The sequence below is a fragment of the Mycteria americana genome, chromosome 1, assembly GCF_035582795.1.
Source record: "Mycteria americana isolate JAX WOST 10 ecotype Jacksonville Zoo and Gardens chromosome 1, USCA_MyAme_1.0, whole genome shotgun sequence".
Classification (NCBI taxonomy): Eukaryota; Metazoa; Chordata; class Aves; order Ciconiiformes; family Ciconiidae; genus Mycteria; species Mycteria americana.
This window is the reverse complement of record NC_134365.1, coordinates 19488651-19512836: the sequence shown is the minus strand read 5'-3', so window position 1 is coordinate 19512836 and position 24186 is coordinate 19488651. Positions and strand designations below refer to the sequence as shown.

The 24186-nt window shown below is 37.6% G+C and overlaps 1 protein-coding gene across 2 annotated transcripts in view; it reads right to left on the bottom strand.

The window, feature by feature from the left end:
* The window catches only part of TAFA5 (TAFA chemokine like family member 5), a 313335-nt gene that overhangs the window by 60854 nt on the left and 228295 nt on the right, over window positions 1–24186 (bottom strand). The window contains exon 3 of one of the 2 annotated variants that reach the window (XM_075492411.1): window positions 16899–17026. In XM_075492411.1, the coding sequence (XP_075348526.1) occupies window positions 16899–17026 (128 nt within the window). Of the gene's footprint in view, window positions 1–16898; window positions 17027–24186 lie in introns of those variants that run through there. The other variant, XM_075492420.1, reaches the window with a different exon arrangement.

Below are 24186 nucleotides of genomic sequence, written 5' to 3'. Positions count from 1 at the left end.
GAAAAAAAGAAAAAAAAAAAAAGAAAAAAAAGGTAGGAATTATTTATAATACTCTTGGGAGCTCCATTATATCTTTCCAGTGCATCATTTTGTCAGCAAAGCTGTGACAACTTTGGACTTTAAAAACATGTGATACATGCAAAATCAATCAATAAAAATCAGTCTGAAAACATCAACAATAACACACTAACCTTATTACTTAACACTCCTAACCTGGTTTCTGATCATGAAGTTTAATAGTCCCTTCTCAAACTATTAACTTTTGAGTCTGCAGACCACTTGCAACTAAATTTGATAGAGATCTCAAAAACACCAAGTCCCTGAATGTTTGAAATGCGTTGGCAATAAAGCAGAGTAAAAAAATTACTAATGACAAATTAATGTTTGTCGATGCTCCTAATGTGGGAAGGACTGCAGCTGGATGGTCAGTCAGCACAAAGAGCCTGCTTTTACTGCCAGCGGGCCAAAAATGACAGAGAGGGTAATCGATGGGATTTTGTAGGAGGGAAGGAGCACAGGACATAGCAGGGAGGGGAAGCAGGGGACACAAAAGAGAACTAGAGGCATTTGTAGGTTCTGAGAAGGGCTGGGGTTCTTGGATTAGTGGGTGACATGAAGGAAAACTAGTCAAGATTGCAGGGAATAAAGACCACTGCTTCATTAGTCCCACAGTTCACAGGACAACCTTACAACTGAAACACCACATACTTGAATTTGTAATGTAACATATATTAAAAAAAAAAATATTTTTTACATCTGGTATTTGCAAATAAGTGTGGTTTTGTTTGGTTTGTTGGTTTTTGGTTTTTTTTTGTTTGTTTTTTTTTTTTTTTTCAGATTATGTGATTTTGGATAAGCTTTATAACACTGTAATGAGGATTTCCTTGAAAAGTCATATAAACCCTGCTGTGCAGATATTTCACTTTTTACAACCTAGATACAATACTCTTCTAAGCTATGATGCCAAGTTTTTATGCAATGCTTGGTTTCATGGCAGAATTCTTTGTATGAATACAGACATTTATATGGCAGATGTTTCGTTCATGTCTATTTTTTGTTTTCCTTTAAAAAATTGTGTTATGTCTATGCAAATTCCCTGTACTTCAATAATTTTGTTCAGAGCTGACAAATACGCTCAGTACTGTATTTTCCAATAGGAATAACACTCAAATATAGAATGCCTTGTCAGCAACTTCTTCAACACTTTGGGAGACGCTCCAAAATTTTTTGTTTCATTTTAAAGTTCATTAATTTGACACATTTAAAATATATATGCATTATAAAGCCCTGCATTTCTAGCTTTCATTAAAATGTCTATATTGCAGAGAATGTGATTTTGTCAGTTCCCTTTATTCCCTTCAAGTGCACCATAAAAGAGACAACATATCTATTCTTTTATTAGAGTTTGATTTTATATGTGGAATCAAAAACAAATAAAAGCTTGGCACCAAACATATGGTAAGAGGATGTTTTGGCCCAGTTTTCTTTTGATTTTCCTAAATGAAAAATAAAATATTACTTCTAGGGGATAAAATGGGAGTGGATTTCTGCATTACTAAGTATATATATTGATTTCATAATATTTAGGTGACAACCCATCAGAACAGTCTGACTATTTCAATAACGCAGGTAGAGCCATTTTCACACTCCCTTGAGCAAAAGAGCTGCATAGTATGCTACCAAAGTACTCCTGGCTTGACTTACAGTTTTAAACATCTGCCAGTGGTCTTATATTTTTTTATCAGGTATTAAGAAGGACGAAGAGATTACTGATGAAACACAGCCATTTGACAAAGCATTCATACTGCAATTAGAGGACCTACTATCTAGCATTATTATATAAACATACACATTTTTTTCTTGATGTAATACTATCCATTTCAGTAGAATTAGTTACATCAAGAATGAAAAGAAAGAGAAGACAGCAATTCACAAAGGAAAAACAGAGATGAAAGGCATTATGTCTAATGTAACACAGCCTACTGAAAAATGGGATGACTCCCATACCTAAAAAGTGCAAGTACGCACTTAATCTCCCTTCCCAAACAACAAATGAAATGCAGGTGAAAGCTAAGCTGTCCTCCTCCAGGTCAAATTGTTTCCTGGAATGAGAGTACCAGGGGATGATTTGACTTAAAAATAAAGACATAAAATGTGACTATAAAAATAAAGCTAGGCATCAAACGTCAACGTTTGGAATCTGCCTCCCTCAAATGCATTTTGTATCACTCCCCCAGCCTCCACTGAACACGCTTACTCCAGTCCCATATGGGTAAATCTGATCCTCTGGATTGCCTGCAGTAGCCAAGATATGCCACAGCCTGGGTTCAAATACCCTAATGGCTCCAAGTTCTTCTTCCTCCACAAATAGCAACTTACTATGGAAAAATTTCAAAAGTCTGAGTAAAATACTCTGCAATGATCACTTGACAAGCAACATGAAAGGATAAGGCAAGCCACCTAAAACCTCAGGTTAGGTCATAAACATCTAAACCTGCCAAATCCAATCTTTTAATTTGCATGTCTTTTAGAATTTATATTTATTAGATAACTGTGAAGTTAGTATGAAATTTATATTTTAATGAAATTCAAAATTTTCATTGGTGACCCATACTTAGAAGTGTGTATTCTGAGGAGATGGACGTCTGTCTTTCTAAACTAAGGCCCCTCTGTTATCCTTCAAATTTAGGCAGATAAGAATATGAAGTTTGCCTAAACCACCAAGAGGAGTCAGGAAAGACACGGCTGCACCTGAACCACGGATGATGACAACAGGGCCATACATCCTTTGCATATCAGTCTAGTAGTTACACCATTCATCTAGGATGCATCTAGGCCTATTTATCGCCAAGGGGATTGAATCCCTAGTTCCTGCATTCCAGGCAAATGCCATGATCACCAGGTAAATCTCTCGAATCAGACTATTTTTCACTCCTCTTCCAAAAGCTAAACCACTGTGCAACAAATCTGGAAGTCCCATGGAGAACAGACAGGATAGTCTGCCCAAGCCCAGTAGTTGACACTCATCAGGGAACGGAACAGAGGATACAGCTTCTCTCCATGAAACATATATGCATTTTTATGTTGACATTGGATAAAAAACAGCCTGAAGAGATTTAATTGTCTTCTGGAGATACCCAACCTGTCTACATAGCCACTGGGGACAGAAAATTCAATGTCCTGGTGGATAGGCACCTACTCCTCTGGCTGGATAGTAAACCTGGGCACATTTGCTATTTCCTTGGCTCAGACACTTAGGTTGTGCCTAGTTATGAATTCAGTTCAAAATTTGCATTTCTTAGAAAGAAATCTCATCATATAATTGATGTCCTAGTCCAAGCCCCAGGTGTATCAAGTCTCACAGACAAAGTGAAAAACTCATATAATTGGCTTGTATCTGATCTTTCCTATGCTAGAGCTGTGTGTCAAACATCTAGAGGATGTTACAGAAGGAGGATGTTCCCTCATCATAGAATCATAGAATCATTTAGGTTGGAAAAGACCTTTAAGATCATCGAGTCCAACTGTTAACCTAGCACTGCCAAGTCCCTCACTAAACCATGTCCCTAAGCACCACATCTACATGTCTTTTAAATACCTCCAGGGATGGTGACTCAACCACCTCCCTGGGCAGCCTGTTCCAATGCTTGACAGCCCTTTTGGTGAAGAAATTTTTCCTAATATGTGATCTAAACCTCCCCTGGTGCAATTTGAGGCAATTTCCTCTCGTCCTAACACTTGTTACCTGGGAAAAGAGATTGGCACCCACTTCACCCAAAGCAGCCCTGCGCAACTCTCAGCTACAGTAATCCCTATACCTGAGGTAGTACCATTCCTTAAGACATCACCTAGACCACTAAATGCACCTTCAGTCGTATGACTCACTTCACATGAAGACAAGAATTTACCTCAGAAGTCTGCAAAATACCATCCTTCATTAAAATATATCAGTGATTAGGCTAATAAACACCACCATTCAACCTCACCCCATCTAGCCTAAAGTGTCTTTCAAATGGGTGACATAACTCCTTTAAAGGCTATCTAGAGGGAAAAAAGATTCAGAAGGCTACCTCTACTGTTATAAGAACTAAGTATCAGTCTTCTCATAACCCCAACAACTTTTTTTTTTTTTTTAACATATTTGACATTGCCACACCACAGAATGTATAATTCTTTTGTGGCTGGAACAATTATAAGAATTGTTCTGTAAGGGGGAAAAAAAAACCCTCTCAAAAGAGATTCTCAGGATTTCATGGAGAAAAAGGAGAAGAGGTAGGAATAAAAAGGAAAAGAACGACAAGAAGAAGCCCTCAGGGATACTGGCCTATGTGGAGATTTACTGATTCTCACTTTATTTCAAATTAATCAGTTGGCCATTTTATTATTGTTAATTATTTCAAGGATATAGGAAGTGAGTTCATTCTGCCTTAAGGGAACATCTCCCACATGAGTATGTATTTGGTTTCCTGCAATTTAGTGGAGACACTCTCAACTTTCTATTTAAAGACTTGACTCTGCACATTTTTTACTGCTAAGTCCAAACTTGCTGTGATCAGAGACTTATTCTACTGAAGGCCTAATTCTGGCTACAGGATGCATAAGACTGATGTAATACTCAAATGAACCCTACCATCCATCCATACCTTTTCAGTCACATAAAAGAAGATGAAATATTACTCCACAGCACAATTCAATGACAAGTTTCTGTGATCAGTGTCTGTCTAGTTGAAAAGACAGCTAATCTTTGTGAGAAAAATTAAGTCTGTCTGATGACTCAAAGCAATCTCAGAGTATCCCACTCTTCTCCACATACAGTTTGTGAATTATTCCACTATGGCTTTTGTAAAGATGGTTAAAAAATAATCAGAACATTAGAGCTGGTAAAGACCAATCAGTTAATCTATTTCATATCCTATCAATATAAGACTGATCCCCACAGTACTCTTTCTAGATCTTTGTTCAAGCTAGCTTTGAACTGAACCACTGTTGGAGCTTCCAGCTCTGAGAAACTATTCCACAGCCTAATAGAGTGAACTGCTATTTTTTTTTTCTCCTAAATTTTTCTTTATCCATACTTTCAGCTCTGCAGGCCACCTTATATGCTTCCTCTTCCTCTATGATTTTACAATGTTGAATTAGTCATGGATTGTTACTGGCTTCATCTCTGTCTCCCCTATTAGCCACCATTTCAGTCAGTTCAACACATTTTTGTGCTTTATGTAACTCTACATAGACAATTCTACATGTGTTTGGTTGTTCTTTGATATTCCTGTGGGATTAGGTTGTGTTTTACCTACATTTTCACAGGAGCTATCATCAGTTACATTTTAGCTCCTTCAGGGAATTTTACATTATCTTTCAATCTTTATGGGTATCCTTCTTTTAAATTCCATTTAAGTCTTAACATAGTAAGACTTTAGTTGCCAAGCTTCCACCCAAGGCAAATTGAAGTAAAATAATTTTGGGGACAGACAGAACAGGACATGAAGATTCATAAATGCCTGAGGAGAAGTTCCAGAGGGATTCAGAAATGCCTTGGTTTGAGAAGCAAGGCGGATAAGCTCTAACACTATCTAAAATGAGTGTTTCAGCACCTAAAATATGCCTGAGTTCCCAGAGGACTCCTCATCTGCTACCAATGCTCAAACCATGCCTGTCACCTGTACAGCTCTGAATCCAGCACAAAAACATGACCAAGGGAGAGGAGTACATCTCTCAGGTCTTACACATATTAAATGGGAAAAAAAAAAAAAAAGCAGCCGTAGGATCATTACTTGATGCTTCCTTCTCGCTCAGGGGACTCTCCTTCTTACTAAGTCACAAACTCAGGTTCCTTTTTACTTATTTTCGCCATCTGGACCCATCAGTCTTGAATTGCTTTCTGCACAAGAGTTTCCAAGAGAACTACAAAGGGGCCTCACCTGGGATACGCCCCAGTCTGGCAGGTAGTGGAGTAGTGTGGCAACCTACTCTAGATGCTCTGTGGATACTCTGTGAATGTCCTTATCTTGTTTCCTTGATCTCTGTTGGGTTGACATGGATCTCGGGTACTAAAGGAAAACACTGTACTAGGTCTACATGCTCCCCTCCCTAAGTACATTGCCTTCCTAACTTTGGCCCCTATCACAAGATTTAGGGTCTTAATTATTATTTGCATTTGGCCTCCAAAATTTACAACACACTTAAGCCCTGCAGATCTCAGCCAACTTCTTGTTAGCTACTCACAGAGATTAAATACTTAATTTTCACTGACACCATGCTTCACCCCCCTTCATCCCCCTTTTATTTTTATGACTCACTGGTCAGAACTGGATCCTTGCAAGCTGTTTTTGGCTGTATTATCACATGACCAGGTCTCAGCAATGTTCCTCCAAAAGAGTTTCCCCACAGCAACATCCTGCTTCCTTTCCAACCACCCAAATTATTTCCTTAAGGGAATATCTTTCGGTCTTAGGTGAAATCCAGATTTCTTTACTGTACCTAGAGATGTCCAATATTCATCAACAGGAATAAGTATTTCTCCAGAAATCAATCTGTCACCACATTATTCACAGAGTGACGACGTACAAATTTAGAATTGCAATGTATGTCCTTATAAATGCTTTAATGTGAATGGAGAATAGTATTAGAGAGTAGAGAGGCTACCTTTAAAATCCCCACTCCAGAAAAGCACAGCATGCTCCACAGTTTAGGTCATGGGCTTTCAAATGTCTTATCCCCTTCACATAGGGTACAGCAGTGTATTTCATATAAGGGATGTATTTCATATGCTTTGTCTTCACCTCAGGGGCAACTCCTAGAATTCTTTGGAAAGTGCAAATGGGGAAGTATAGCAACGTTAGCTGAAAAAACTAACTAGATATCCAGCAGCAGTTGTTGATGGCCCAACAAGCATTGGAACTACGTAATAGAGGCAGACTTACCCCATAGGTTTTGGCCTAGAATAATTTAAACTGCTCTCTATCTAGGTTATTCTGGGGTAATCTGCAGTATTGTAATCAGAAGATGATGTGGCTGAAAACTAACCTGGCAAAAAGTGAAGCCTGTTTGGCATCCCAGACATTTCCACAAGCACTTAGTGCCTGCCCAAAATGGAGGTCAGGCATGTACAGCCAGAGTGGGGTGGGAGAATGGCACTGGGGCAGTCTGGATTTAGAATGGTTTAGGCTACCATGAAGCTGCACTGACAGCTGAAAGAAAAGGTCCTATTCTTCTGTATTTTGCTGTTTGATTTTACTGTCCCACCCTTGCCTGGTTTTATTTGGATCAAGGATCAGCCAGTTTTGTTCACTTCCAGCCTCCTGTCTCAGCCATGTAATGAGACTGCTAATCTCTAATGAAACACAGGAATAGCCCAAGCTTTGGGCTACCGCTTTACCGTGACTCCGTAAACTGAATTGTCTTTCTGCATACCCTAGCATGCCCATGTGCAAGTGAACAGGAGGAGTAGGTGAGAACAAAGTCTCACAGGCAGGAATTAACTAGATCGAAAACCAGGCAACCTTATCCTTTAGGTCTGCCCCCAGGGTAAAGAAACTTGTGTACAGACATAACGCTACTAAGTATCAGAGCTCTACTCCAGATGCTTAATGAAAATATAGCAGGGGAATATTGGAAAACAGAAATGTCTGTTATGTGCCTGCCTTCCACAGATTTTCAATAACACTTAAGAGCTTAACATCTTTTATGCTTTTGAAACCATTCTTAATAAAATAACATTAGACCTTTCACAAATCTGTCACTTCCTGGGCCACCTTGACCTAGATCAATACACTCCTGTTAACTGTTATTATGTGCTGTTCACAGGTCCTCCATCAGTACCTTGTTGAAACGGCAGTTTTCAATGTGACAGGTCTTTCTGAATTAATTTTCAAGTATGATTTTAAGAAATAATGTGTCAAATGGATTATAAAAATCCCTGTACTATAACACCTATTTCATTTTCTTTATTCACTGCTTGTTTTGTTCAGTTCAAGAATTCTAGCTTGCTTTGCATGATTTAACAGAAAACTTTGGGGGTATTCTTAAAAAAGAAATGTTCCAAAATGGATATACATGTGCAACAGCTTCATCTTCTAACACTTGTACCATGAACATTCTCACTGTGCGAAATGGGTGTGTAATAATTTTAGCATCATTTTAAATTCTTGATATTGATGTGACATACCAGTTTCCAGCCTTCATAGTTTTCCATTACATGCCCACAAAAAACATGATTTAAACTAGATACTTAAGTTCTGTGTTGTCTTTTCCAGCTTTCTTCCTCGTTTGCATTATCAAAGCTATTTTTTCTTCCACATGTACAATGTATCCTGTAGTCCCCTTCAGTTCAACTACATGGCATATAGCATCTATTGAATCACTTCTTACAAACAGCGTGTTGTGCTACTTACAGTGAATCAAGAAATTGCACAAGTACTCTTCAGGGTTGTTTCCTCAGATAGTCTCTCTTTGCAATCACTTATTAAATGAAAATTGATTTTCTCATATTCATGCAAGAAATCAGAACCTTCAGACAATGTCAATCTATTATGAAGCATACATAGTAGGACTGGGCAGCACTGTATCAAATTGTCTGGTTTAGCAGATGAGGAATGAGATTTAGTTGCTTAACACAGGCAGCTAGTGAACTAGCATGTCCTGCATGGCTTCCAGCTGCCACCCCACAATGGCACTGGTCTATAGGTTCTATGTTATTTATGCTCACCCTATGCAGGATGTCTTCAATACCCTTAAGTATCTGAATGCACTGAAATGATAAGTTGAGGAAACTAAATCCCATTTAGAATCTTCATCTGTTATGTTAAGAATCATCAAAACACAAAGACCCAATATTACCATTACTACTACGAATGTGGTTTAACTCTTCTTGTTCCCTTTTTGTCAATCTCAGTTTATTAATGTACTAATTCTTAACATGTTAATTTCTTAGACCAGTTACAATGCTATTTCAGTAGTTGGAAAGGCCTACCTAAATGTAAATGGTGACTAAGGTGCTAAACAATAGTAACAGAATCTAGGATCAGCCTCTTCACATCCACTCTTTGATGGGCCTGCAATTTTCCCACACAGAGACCTGAATCATCCATTATAGATCTCAATTGTCTATGCGCTGGGCCTTCCATTTTTAAAACTCAGGTGCTTTTTTTGTTTTTGAGGAAACTGATGAGAATCTTATCCCCATATAAAAATATAATTTTTACTGATGTACTGCAAAATTATGGAATTTGGAAAGAATTTCAAATTAAAGTATTTTTTTAAATCAGGATCAGCTTAACAATTTAGGCACTCCTTAAAATGCAGCTTTTAAAGTTTTGTATACACTTGAACATTTTTAGATGTCCACAATTTATTGGGTGGGTTCACACTATGACATAGTAGTCAGTGAACTCCCCAAGTTACAGATGTGGTTTTATATACATTTCAGAATTCTGGTTGCAAGCTATAGAAGAAATAAAAACAACCCATACAGTTTTGGGGTGTTTTTTACTGAAAACAAAATTTATTCCACAAAACCATGAAACAGATGATTGGAAACTTATTATTATTGCCTGGGGTAGAATCTGCTTTTGTCTACTTACTCTAAGTGACAGTTCAGACCTCAAATGGATCAGAATGTAGCTCATTTCACAGTGAACTAACTGGTTTTAAATACAGATTAACCTATATAACAAAAATAAAAATATAATTGCTAAGCATTAATCAGTAAACCAGTTTTAACTCACTGAATCTAAATCTGTCCTGTCCCTAAGTTAGCACAGTAAGATGGGACTGAACACTAGAACAACCTCCCAATATGAATATGAGTTAAGAAAAAGGAATACTGAAAGAAAAGATATCTCTAGAATCTTATCTATCTGAAAATTGAGTTTATTTATTTGTACAGAAATTGCAATACCTTTAATTTAGACCATGCGGACAACATGAGGCTATTATAATTCCTCATTAAAATCTGAAAATATATCTTCTGAAAGAGAATAACAAAACCTATGTTTCCCTATTTTCTTCCATGGAATTATTTGAGATGTTAACAAATTATGATTTCAACTGAGACATTTTACTCCAAGTTACTCTTGGAGTAAACTCTAGTCTCTTCTCAGGCAGTGTGAGTCACTGAACATCAGGAGAACCAGTATTCAGCATTCAGGACAAAGGCACCTAATCTCTTTAAGGTGGTTCTTCAAGATTCTGCCAGCTCCTTTCAACATGTAGTCTACAAAAATAGCAAAACTTTTGCTAGGATTTTGGCTTTAGCACTTGAAGATCAGTTATTTGCCACAAAGAATTGTATTTTCATAAGGATGATGGAGAATAGAATGGGTGGGTTTCAGTACCTTGGTACCACAAAGGTGTGCACAGCTTTGAAAAGGCTGTACTAGTTGAAGCAATACTAATATGCAAGAGAACTTGCATATTACGAAGCAATAGCATAGCCCCACTCTATTTAGTTCTTCAGCTTCATGAGAATTTTATTTCTATTTAGCTTCCTCAGTGCATGAAGGACCTAAGACATGGGGCCATGAAGACCATCCCACCACTCTACTTGTAAGCTTGTCTTGAGCTACTATTCTTTTCTAACACAAGAATTAGAAACATGACTTTTAACCTCTTTGAGACTTAAGACATTCAACTCACATGCTAACTTGCTTGGAAATGAACAGAAAGGAATCCAGTTCCAGTACTGCAGTGATGACCCATTTGTAAATTCTGATACCTTTTGTAAACAATTAGAGCAATAGAAACTCTGTTCAGAGCACAAAAATCTCTTGAAAGCCATGGAAATAAACAACAGGCTGAATCTAGGTCTGGGTGTACAAATCTATAGAGTGTACACTGAAGCACATGGCTATGACATCAAGAATTGGGATTTTCTCTCATAATTAATGCTAGTACTACTGGGAAGAATATCAAATTAATAAAAAAATATTAGAAGGCTCAGTTAAAGCACTGGACCCCACTACTAGGGCTGATCCTGTAGATATGCAGTTACATTAGAATGAGATGTTAATTATGAGCAACCTAGTTCTAGTAGTTCATATGTACAGTCACACATCCAAATATCATGACTTTTTGATCTTAATATCTGCAGAATGTATTCTGCGGAGGGTGTTCATGTTTTACCCTTTCTCAACTTGGTAGAGAAATATAAAAGGTAGAACATATAAACATTTTAACATATAAAAGGTATTTCAGGCTAGCTTCCAATTATGTGGTAGTGGTCTCAGAAAATTTTATTCAAATAGCAGTTTCAGGACCACCTTACTGAGACCTGAGTTCGTTTGAGAGGACTTTGTGATGCATAATGCTTGATGAAGCAATGGTCTCAGAGCTCATGAAGCTCTAACTGGCTGACAGCAGGAGATAAGAATACGGATGGTTCTTAGTGACAATAAGGATAGTGATTTTCTTAAAGCAGATTTCTAGAAATCCAACAAGAAATTCAACGTGCGCATGGCTGAGGATGATCTGCAAGAGAATCAGGCTGAGTTAATGATCTATTTCACCACATAAGCGTATTTGTGAGAGCCCTTTCTGCTGCTGCTAAGATCTCTCACAAGGCAGTGGCAGGCATGCCATCATGAAGAGGGCCACACAGAAAAAGAGAAGACAGAGAAGACATCGGGACTCACAGTTGTGCATGTATGTGGACTTTGAAGCAGGGATGTACTCCTGGTCCCATAGCTTAAATATAGCCAAAGATTCTGATTCCCCAACAGTCTTGGCTATGAATGACGGAAAATTCAGGATCAGAACTTCCTGCTTGTTTCTAAAAGCTATTCTTTGGATTGGGATGAGGGGATACATCAGCCGCCTGAAAAATATCCTCTGTAATCTTGGTGTGTATGTAGTGTTCCTGTTACAGTTAGGACAGTGAGGGAACTTGGTAGATGAGCTACTGACAAGTAGATTTGATGTATCTGTTTCATAAGTTGACCACTTCTGACAAAGGGCAAGAGGGAAACTAAATTTGGCATGGCATGCATGCCTGCATCATTCCACTGCTCTAATGTGGTGCTGCCTAAAAGCTTATTTTGGTGGGTATTGTGTCCTGGAATGACATAGAACTAGAACTGGTGGGATGTCAAAAAACTTCCAAAAACAGCTTAACCAAATAAAATCATCTGACCTGTGGAGATGTGAAATGCACATTTAGAAACACTCAGAGCTGGAATGTAGGTGAGGCTAAGTACAGGAATGCCAGGGTTATGTGAATATCTAACAACAACATGAATATCACCAATAAGGACATTTATAAATAACAGTATTTTTATTTTTAAGTTACTCTGAATTTCTAAACCTCTTAAAATATTAACTCAGGACTCCAAAATTCACTAAGGTAGGTAGCTAAGGATTGTTAATCTTATTTTTACTGCTGGGGAAACTGAGGCAGAGAGGTTCAGTGACTTACCCAAGGCCACAGAGGGAGTCACTGTCAGAGCCGGGATTAGAGCTCAGGAGTTTCTGGCTCCCAGTCCCAAGCTCAGACCACTAGACCATGGCCTCAGGACATTTCCAGCTGGTCTTCAGTCTAAAAAAAAGTAAATTCTCAAGTATGTTACAAATATGTAACATATATATATTTCTCTTTACTTTGAATGTAATAGTATGAATGAGAACACATTGCTCGTAAGTCAGTGACGAAAAATGAACCAGTACATTTTATCTGTTACCTTCATCATACATATGTGTATGATAAAGCTCTGCAGAAAAATCTTGATTTAAATTGCAGCCAATATAAACAGCTATTGTATTTTTCAGGGTAGGGAACAAATTGCCTTTCCAACCCAGCCAGCATGTCATTTATATTAATGGTAAGGAATGCTAAGTTGCTCTGTGTGTAAGTAAACTCTATTAAGAAAGTCACGTCCCTTGGTGAAGCTAGATCCTTAGTAAATTTTACTTGCTAAGCACTGAGCTCCATGTCAGAGTAATTACACCTTTTATCCACTGTGAGCTCTCTCTTAGCTTCTTCATACTCCTTAATTTCCCACTTCAGCTAATTTAGCAGTAAAATCGCAAAGGTTTTAAAAGGTTAGCTACAGAGGAACTGGCGCATGAATGTTATGTTAGGCTCCATGCATTGAAATCACATCATGTAGACGAAGGAATTAATTAAGTAACAATTAGGTAGTGATGGATCATTGACAACATATATACACTTTGGTGCTAAAATTAATCTCCCCTGTAAACCAAATACTTTGTGTATCTTATCTATATGATGGCAAGTTTTATACTTGAAATATAAAATGGGCAGGCCCTTCAGCAATATTTAAAAAAAAAAGACATATCTTCTGGCAGTATTGAAACTACATACTATTTTAAAAAATCATATAGCTTCATTTTTTTTAAAGAATTGAAAGAGTAATGAGAATAGCAAAAGGAGAAGAAATTTTTAAGGCAGGTAATTTTAAAGTGCCTGTAAGGACATTTTTTATATGAAAGTACTTAGTATGTTGAAAGTGCTAACAATTGTGTAGTATTCTGTTGCTATCTTCATTTACAAGTTGCCATGTTCTTTCCTTGTATTGACAGTCAGCTGCTTAATACATAGATTGGCAGTTAGCCCAGTCAATCCTCAATTCTAAAAGCCTCTTAGCAGATGAAAAAAATCTTTGGTTCATTCACACCTTGTAGAAAGGATGACAGGGCAGAAGTGACATCCAGATCCATTTAGAGTATACTTTGAGTCTGATTTTCCTTTGCCTTGCACCTTGTGTAGTCATTTATAGCTGTGCAAAGTGAGCACAAAATGGATATAAAACACTGCTACCCATGTGAGGAGAGAATTCTGATTTGGTTGCATTATTTCCAGAGGTGATCACAAAAAGTGCCAGGCAGTGAAAAAATCTGGCTCTGCATAGAAAGTCTAAACAATTTTGACACAAAGCATAAAGCAGAAGCAGTGCTTTCCAAACAATTTACAGAAATTGTACTTTTGCTTTGGAGCTATGGGTATTTTCATTTGCTGTTTGCTTGGTATTTTCATAGAAAAAATACTAAATGTTAAACTCATCTACAGAAAACGAATCCTATTTCTTCCTTTTATTGGTAGAAACACATTTAACTGTGAGTACTAAACTATATTCTCACATAAGAAGGAACTCATGTCCTACATAAGATCTCCACTAGTTCTACCTTTCCACGTGCTACTTCTAAACCCAGTACTTAAAAAGTTACACTTCCACACAACCTCCTGGAATCAATGCGAAAGCTGGTATTATCACAACAGCTGGTCTCAGTCCATCAGAGTTCAATACTGTTCTGGCTTTAGTATGGGTAGCAAATCATTGTCTCAGCATTTACCAAACAGTAATATCTCTGCTATATGTTCTACCACCACTATGATAATGCAAGATACTGCCAAGTATCTTCAAGATACAAACTAATATTAGCAGGGAAGGCGTGCAAATGTTAGATTAACAAATGTGTGTTAACAAAATTGATAGCTAACAAATTAAGGACCTAGTCCTGCTGTCACTGGAGACGTGGTCAAGAATTATTTCTACTTAGTACCAGACATTTAGTGTATAATAATTAATTCAGTATGTTTGGACATTTATTTCCCCATACTATCTGGTGTCCATTTTTTCTGGCCCTTCCCAGCCAGAAATCCTTCCTGTTACACTTAGATGCCATGATGGGCCTGGCAACTCAGGTATGTTGATTAGGAGCAGAAATAGAAATTACTTGACTGCATCAGCAGCTGATGACCTAAGAGTACTGCGACAATAAATAATGTCTCTTGGTGTTTCTGTTAGAAAATTTCTTTTCTTTTAATCACAGTCATTTACTTCATAGACTCATCCTAAGACACAGTTCCCAAACCTATTACCATTGTCCAAGGTTTCCCTTACCCTTCAACCAAGTGGCTAGAGAACAAATGAACGTTTTTTTTTTTTTCTTAATATTTTACTAATACTGTATTAGAGATTGGGGTTTCTTGGGTCTTGTCTTTTCTTTTCTTTTCTTTTTCCTCCCTTCCCCTTCTGGATTCAGAACTTCTTTAAGTATTCTGAGTTGCTAGTCTGGCTTGACTGAAAAGTACTTGTGTGTTTGTTGTGTGTCTGCATGTGTGATACCAACTGTTGAAGACTGCTTGATGTTAGATGAGGGCTTATGCTCAGAGCTGTTCTACAGTTGGCTCTCTGGCAGAATCTCTCCTCACCAATGACAATGATGTCTCTGTGTGGGGGAGAGTCTGTTTTACAGTATTATACTTGCCATGGCCTTAATTTTACTGATGGGGCATGATTATGATTTCCTTTACGTTAATCAAAATCATGAGTCATTCCATTCATGTCAATAGCATTAAAGAGCTATACAGACAACTAAGAGTTCAGAATCAGGCTTCTGGTGTTTAATCTGAAAGGATATATGAATCACTTCATTAAAGATAGATACTGAAGGATAGATCCTCTGCTTACTTTGCATTACTCAGTCATGCCATTAGCATAAAACATCAAATAAAGAACTATAATGACAGCCGGCCATGTACTGTGTGTCACAGTACATGGGTTTTCTGTGTACCTTGGGTACAGAAAATACCCCCAAATTAACGAGATTTAAGATAATATTTCAAGTATGACAAAGTTACTGTATTAGGTCTCCTTGCCCTTGGAAGTTGCCATTAATGCCAAAAACTTATTTCCTTCCTTTGTTTTTTTATGTCACACTTACTTACATAACTTGAATGCAAAAGATGTAAAGGCAAACAATATTTAAGTAAGACCTCAGAGACTGTGTTAAGTTTTATAGCCCTGTCCATAATGAATATTATGTCTGGTAAATACAGGAGCATCAAAACACTGATCACAATTCATAAAGTTTGTTTTGTAGGTATCTCATAAAGTACTACCAAATCTTCATTCTTTTTTAAAAAGTGAAAAACATGTTAATTTTCCAAAATATAGTCATTCTAAAACAATAAAAGGTTTTGTACTGGTGCCTGTCTCCTGCTCAGACAGAGAAATTGTGCAGGGGATGATGGGCCTTAATTTAGTCTTCAGTGATAAGTACTTTTAAGACTAAATATTCTTGAAATTGCACTTCTTTAAATTACACTCGAGCTCCATGTAAATCTAAAAAAAGATTATAGGGGGGAAAATCATTTCAAGAGGTCTAGCAAGCTATCAGAATATTGCTCTATTATATCTCTTCAGATTTTTTCCATTTTTGAAGTCAAAGAATTATTGGCATTTAGAATGTTTTCTAGAAATCTGTTTGATATATTACAGGCCCTAGAAACTATTGCTGTCGTATATACGCTCAGCTTCACCACAAGCACATGCCCCAAGACACCAAATCAAAGAGTTGAGGGTTTGATCAACAAACCAGGACCATAAGGAAGCTGAAAGGAGGGATCTCTATGGGAAGGGATTCAAATAAAAATTGAGGGATTTACTATGCTTTCTATAGGTCTCACTGACTGTCTCACTGAAAACTAAAGATCTACCTATGCAACTTGCTTTTCCAGTACAGTGGGAATAGCAAAAAATATTTTCTCCCCAATTCCCAGTGAAAGCTTTCTTTTCACCCTGCTAGACCACGTGTTCAGTTTTATACCCTACACTTCCTCAGCATAAGAAAATTCTTGTACAGTGAAGCCATAAGATCCTGTCTTCAGGCTGAATACAAATGTTAGTTAAACCACTGGTGCCTTTTAAGAAAACCTTGATATAATTTCCACTCTTAGTAACTGTGGGAATTACACATTTTTCCTGTCTTTGTGATAACATTGCTGTGTATTTCGGTAAGCACACTTGGGCACATAGCTTAATTATAAGGCAACAGGCTTTACATATCTGTGCCAAAAGACAATTAGAAAACTCAGTCTTTGTTTTTCAATAACCTAAAGTGAATGAGAAACTGAAGAAATATAGAACAGAGAAGTGACCTACCGTGGTTGTCTTTATCCGTCCTCCTGGTTGTGTACAGGTCCAGCCTGATTTATTGATTAGCAAATCACAGCCTTCTCCTTCTAAACATGGAAGCATTTCACACCACTGTTTTGTTTTGATAATTCGTGCTATGGAACAGAAAAGAAAAAAAAAAAAACAACCAAAAACAATTGGCAGGAGAATTCACATTTAACTTATCTCTAAATACTTTCTCATTTGAGTTTTCTATTTTCATCATCTGATAATGCAGCCATAGGTTATGATGTAGACAGCCCTAGGCAATTTACAAAAATTATTTACAACACCTGCTGTGCCAACAAACTGCACAATAAAAATAGAACTTAAAAACCAACAATAAAACAAAAGACAGCCCTGTTGTAAATCGAAAGAACATAAAAGTTAGCTAATTTTCTAATTCCATGCTTCTTACAGTCAAGAAAATATTGTTGGGGGGGCTAACAACCGAAGACTTACTATCCTAACTAATCATTACAGTAGCCTAAAAGTGACGTTCAACTGGGATCCATTGTGTTAGACTCTGTATAAACTTGAGCAGACACTCCTTATCCTGAAGTGCTTACAGTGTAAATAGACATGAGACACACAGTGGAGAGAGAAAAGCTATAATAAATAGGTAGCGTGGTCAACATAATGACAGCAATTGTGAAACTCTGTGATATTTGCAATGGTAGGGGCATAGTTAGGGGCAGGAGCTAGGAATATAAGAAGGACAGGTGTTGAATGAAGTAAAGGTTGGGAAATCATGGGGAAGGACACAATAAGCAGAGGGAAAAGGCTGGAACAAACATTCTATTACCCTATTACTACAAGGGAAAGGAACTCTAGTTAGGAAGGTCCCTAACTGTCTGAAAGGTGGTGTGTAGTGTGTTTTGTGGCTCCTCTTAATGCTTGCATCTCTGGTTAGCTGGTTCTGCAAAATTTCCTCAAGGTCGCATACAGCAAGTAGTTTTGGAACAACAGAGCACTGACTGCATTAAAGTAGATGCAGAGGAGCTATAGGGAGAAATTTTTCTTCAAGGCAGGAAGAAAAGGGGCTTTAGTTCCTGTAAACTTCTTTCTGGATTATAATACTACTTCTTTTGAGTTCACTGTAGTATCTATTCTGTAGCATCTGGGTTCCTTATTGGGATACATTTTATAAAATACATATATAGAGATGCACTCATTTGTGTGGTTTCATATACTCGTGTAAGGACCCCCAAACAATCTATCTTTTGCTTAGACTCTAAGGCTTGCAGTCCACAGAAAATGGTCCTCAGTTCCTTCAGAGATCATTTCAGCAATCCTAGGCTAGACTATAAGAAAGCTTCACTACCTCAATTTGTACATAAGTGTCCTAGGATTCAAGGGCAGAACAAGTTCCACATACAGGGACACAGACCACGTCTTCCTCTATGTTGATGCATGACACCAATACAGGCAATGTATCTTCAACAGTCATGAGCCCAGCAAAAAAGAGGACTTCAGAAGAAATAATTAAAATACTCTCTCCCCCATCCCACCAAGGGGGAGTGAGCGAGCGGCTGCGTGGTACTTAGTTGCCGGCTGGGGCTAAACCACGACAGCAAGATAAGCATACAAGAAGCTTATGATGCTCCAAATTAATTTTGGGTCTAAGGAGCTTAAAAGCAGGCATTTATACCTAGTGGCAGTTGCAGCTCTTTATGCTCACCTGAACATGTGATTCAGCCTCCCTACACTCCTGACTTCCTCTGTCTGGAACTACTTGAGAATACAACTCCCAATGCCACTGGATCATGGCAAGAAATAGAAGTGTAATTTAAAGTCTTTTAATAAAATCCTTTCCAATATATTGACATGAAACAGCTTGTGTCCTCAGTCTCGGTACAATTGTTGGTAAGCTAACGAATACTGATTTCTTTCAGTGGAACCTCAATCTGAAATTCATAATAAGATTTTCATTGTAAAAACCACTTTAGCTCCCAAATGTCTATATAGGAATTTGCACTGTTCATTAGGCGATATATATATTGCTGGAGGAGTGATTCCCAAACAATTTTCATAACTACAATTTTTTGAAGCAAATCCACTAAGTTCTTATAGCACATAATATACAGAAATCTGGATTGTGCTTGGGGTCCATAGGTACCACTCTACTGAGAACTGGATCATACCAGATTTCAAGGCTAAAATCTCCTATGTAACAGATAAGAGCCTCATCCTTCCTGAGTGAGGGCATGCATCCAGCTGCAGGCTTTACAGAAAAAGCTCAGTAAAATGTTAACACCAAACCTCACCTATTTGCATGCATATATTTTGCAATTCACATATCAAAATGGCTATTTCTATCAATGTTTCAACAATATGAAGGATCACTGAAAGACTTAATAGTCAGTTAAACTCAAAAATAGGTACTAGATTGCCTCTACTATCTCAGGTGGGAGGTTTTCCTGGAAACATGATTTGAACTAATCTTTAAAAAAAATATTTCTCTCCTCTGTGAATTACTCCTAGTGTTTGCTTGGGTGCTATCTCAGAATGCAGCTATCAGTAATATCACAAATATATGGAGTCCTTGCTCTGGGTATTGGCTATATCCACACAAATTTAGAACACACCAAGAGTATTTTACAGAACATAAAGTGCAAAACATTTCTGTGTTAAGTGTATAGACTAGCTCATGCATTTAGGCCTTGAGAATCGGAACAACTTCTTTTTGTAAGGAAAAACTACTCAGCTCACATAGTTTAAAGCCAATCAAAATGGTTTATTAATTTATTAATGACACATAACCAGCAGCAGTGTAGGATCAATACCAGTGATACAAAGAAGTAAACCATAGTACTGGACACGAAATGTTCATCAACACTTGTAAATTCATAAACGCTCCCTCAGGACTAATCCCAAACGCTCGTCCCACCCCACCCGCCCGCCTGCCCATCCCAGTTCCCCGCCGGGGTCTCTGCCCCGTTACAGACCTCCATAGTTTTTTTCCAGCTTTTCAACCTGACCCTCGCGTTGTTTCGAAAGCCTCACAAACACACAGGCTCTCACGTTCCCGCCTGAACAGGCCTTGCCTTCTGGGCCGCTTGCCAAAAGCAGGGGAGGCAGGACCCCTCCCACTTAGGTACAAGTTGGGGTCTGTACAGACGCATGGCTCTGTTAAACACACGCAGCCCCAAAAGCTGCAAAAGGGAGGCCGTATCCGTGCCCCTGGGACCATGCTTATTTTTGCGTTTTCGCTTTTCATTTTGCCCATTATAGCAGAGTATCACAGTCGAGCTAAATATATAATATAGGGAGCAAAGTATACAACGATTTTATCAGCATAATACCAAGAATTTCTATCAGTAATTGAAACTGAGTTACACTCATCAAAGCAAAGGAATACAATGTATTTCCTGAGGCAGTATAGTTGCCTTTTTACTGTGTATATTCACCAGGGGTGAAATTCGGCCCTCTGCAGACAAGGCAGCAAAAAGCCGATCAGATTCTTCAAATCCACTCCAAGCTCCATTATAAAGAATTAAGTGGCACTTAAATGATACATAGGCTTTGTGCAGACCTTCTGCAAAGAACTGAATTTCGTCTTAAGAATCTGAGCTGACACTACTTTGCATCTCCTCAGAAGGGCTGTGCCCCTTCACTTAAACTGAAGTTAATAGGAACTGACGGTGCTCAGCACATGGTAGAATTGCTTTCCGGGGTAATACTCTCTGAACTGGAGAACAAATGGAGTCTATCCAAGGCTTTTGCATACAGACAGTTCTGAGGTGCTGCAGGCAAGCAGAGGTTATATCAACACGATGCCAAGCTACCCATCAAAGTGGTTTTAACTGTTTTGTAAGACAGAGGAATTTGCAATGGATTTCCGGTTATTAGTTAAAATAAATAAATAAAAGTCTCTATTCATGATCAGTATAGTCCAATTTAAGACTGTTCAACTTAGTGTTTCAGAACACCACAGATTATTTTCCGCTAAATACTGCAACTAGATATGTTTTGATACTAAGCTTCTCACCTGGTTTAACAATATATATATACTCTCCTATAGAAAACCTGCTTTATTTTCTATACTTTTCACACGCTCACTCTACATTCAGGCAGTTATCAATTGCTGCATCTCTAGTCAATCTCATAACTGAAAATCATGAATTTTTTGTGATAGCAAAAAAGTGAGATAGATCTTGTTCAGCAGCAGTAAATGCAAAAACTTACAGCCATCTAAAATACATTAGATTAAAACAGTCAGATTGTTACAGTTTGTTCTCTTTTTTTTTTTTTAATGTTGGAGAATGAACTTGGAAATAAAAGTAAAAATTTGTATTAGTTTTTCATCAAATAAGAATATTGATTAAAAGAGTATTTGAATACTGAGACTTATGATTTTGGAATACATCATGCTCCTATGTATAAAAGGTGGTGACTGAAATGAGTATTTACAAATCATAATGAAAACCATGGTACAAGAACCTAAATAAAGTTAAAAAAAAAAAAAGATGGCTTAGTTGCTGTTTATCAGTCAATTCCAGATGCCTGAAGTAGCAAATGGAAGATTCTTTGTAGCGGGGAGCAGGGAAAATTTCTAAGCGCAAGCAGAATACACCATTTTGAAACATGCTTCTTAAATGAGAGCTTAGCTCACCTATACTTCTTATAGAATGATGTTCTCTATGTTTGGTTTTGTTTTTTTTTTTTTCCCAATGATAACTTGTAGCACTTAATGCAGGATGTAAAGTATGCATTGGAGAAAATATTCCCTTTTTGATTTTCGTACATTGTTTCACTGTTTTCCTTGAACTGTGAAGAAAGCTGATCAGCATAGCTGATTCCCAAAGTTCAGAAATGCTTTTGGATTCACCAGTTTAGATGTAGCTAGACAAACACATTTATCCTAGTGTTCCTCTCTTGCCCTATGAACTCTGAACAGGGCCCACATCTTTTATTATTAATCATCTCCGACTGATCCCAACTGGTTCCATCATCCCACTCCTCTCCCAACCTCTCTGTTCTCTTTACCTCATATTTTTCCTTTTTCCTTCTTCCATTTTTTTCAGCTGTAGTCTTTTGCTCCAACCATTTCTCTCCTCTGCCTGATTCAGTAAATATACACTATCTACCTACCAAAGATCCCAAAACACTTTGCAGAACTTATTACATTTAGCTAGTTTTAGCTATGTCTGGTAAATGCTGTTCATTGTCCCCATTTTGCACAGAGGTTACTCAACTTGACCAAGGTCATGCATGAAATTTGTTGCAGAGCTGGAAACAAAACCTCTGAATTCTTAGTGGTGACTAGCCTGGAGACCTTTCTCTGTCCCATTTTCCTTCAGAAAGAGAGCGTGCTTCAATACATATATATAAGAAATTAAACAACAAAAAATATGCAAAGTAATAGGCTTTTAAAAACATATATCAGTTAAATTGCAGCGGCAGGAAAGAGGCCAGCAGAAACACAAACTGAATCACAGTACTTTAATAAGACATTGCAATCATGAACTGTCTTTAGAGCAGCAATTTGACTGTAATAGTGTATAAGCCCCAAACGTTAATCTATTTTACTATACAACAAGGAAACATCACAAACCTCGGATACCTTTTACAGCAGTCATTCTGCTCCACTTAAAAAATTGGAAGCAGTGCTAATTCACAAAGACTTAGCTCGTCTCAATTATTTATAGGGCACCTAGACCAAAGACTATTTAGTTCTAAGAACAGCAATACAGCAATGTCTAGACACCCATTTTATCATTTAGCTCTTGCTGTTAAGATTGGGAGGGATACTTGAGCGGAAGTTGAGAAATATATGGAAAAAAGTGACCTCCTGCAGGCTACAGAGAGACTACAAATTGAGACCAGGTAACTAGATGAAGAGTTAAAAGACTGAATGACAGGGCAGGGGCTTTTCCTGCAGCCCAACCATAGTTCCAGTAAGGGAGAAATCTTATTGCAACCCCAGGGTTGAGAAGAGGCCTTCAATATTGATCTGTTCCCTGAAAAATGATGAAAGTCTTGGTAAACAGTGCAGATTGCACCATGTACAACATGTATTTGGGAGGAGCAGGATAATATACAGGAGATGATCTCCAAATTATGCAGTCATCCACATCATCCCAAACTAGGACTGCCTAAGGGCAAGTCCTGCCAGTTCCATGAATGGTCCTCAGGAATTCAGCTGTGGCATAAGAGGTTGCTGGATTAAGTTGTGTGAATATAGGAACTTACTCAGTAAACAACAGCGGCATAGGTTTAACTTTAAAACTACTGCATTTAGCAAGGCATCCAGGCATCTATTTAATTGTAAAAAGGTACCTAATGTTTTGCTGAATCTTCATAAGACTCATAAATACATACTGACAGCTTAGGAGGGAGAAAGTCCAAAGGTATTCCACAAATCAGAAATAATTACTAATACATAATAAATCCAAGAACACAAGACAGAGGATAAAAAACCCAAAGAAACAAAACCAAAACAATTAAGCAAACAAAAGCTGAAGTAGAATCCAGATTCTAGGAGCACTCTCATGAAATTCAACAGCTTTTATCTTCTTTCCTCTTTGTGTCTCCAAATAGCAGAATTTCCTCGTTACGATGCCCCAAACAATAAATAAATAAATAAATACACAATGAAAATACGCATATGACAGTAAATGCACAGGAACACAAGATATCTGATCTTTTTGTAGTGTAGAAACAAGCATGTATTTACCTGGCCTCTCTCTTTTCAGTTCTTTGAAAACCTTAATACTATGTGACTCAGTGATCTAGTGATAGGTATCTTAGATTTGTCTACAGCCAGATGTTGAGAAATGATGTTCAAATATTTGTATGACAGAAGCACTATCCTAAAATGGAATGTGTCCTACAAATCAGCTTCACAGTCAACTTACGTCTGTTTCCATTTTAATTTTCAAGGGCCAGTTTTCTTCTATTTATACTTGCTCTCATTTGAGATTGTAATATATCTCCACATTTGTTCTCAACCACTTAGCCTTTCTCTGGCAATTACTACAATTGCTTACACAGAAAAGTAATGCAGCAAATATAACACATATTTTTCAACTTCTTATAAAGCAATCTAACAGAAACAGAAAAAAAAACCAAACAACCCAGTATCATTTACCAAATCTCACAGGGTCACAACAAGCACCCTGAGAGTCATAATAAATACAGATAAAATCTAGACATTGAATTTTTTTTTTAGGCACAATACATGTGCTCCTAGCCTCTTCTAAGTTGGTTGTTTCTAACTATATATTAAAATGCCAATGCTTTAAATAGGCAACCTGGCCCACAACTTCACCCA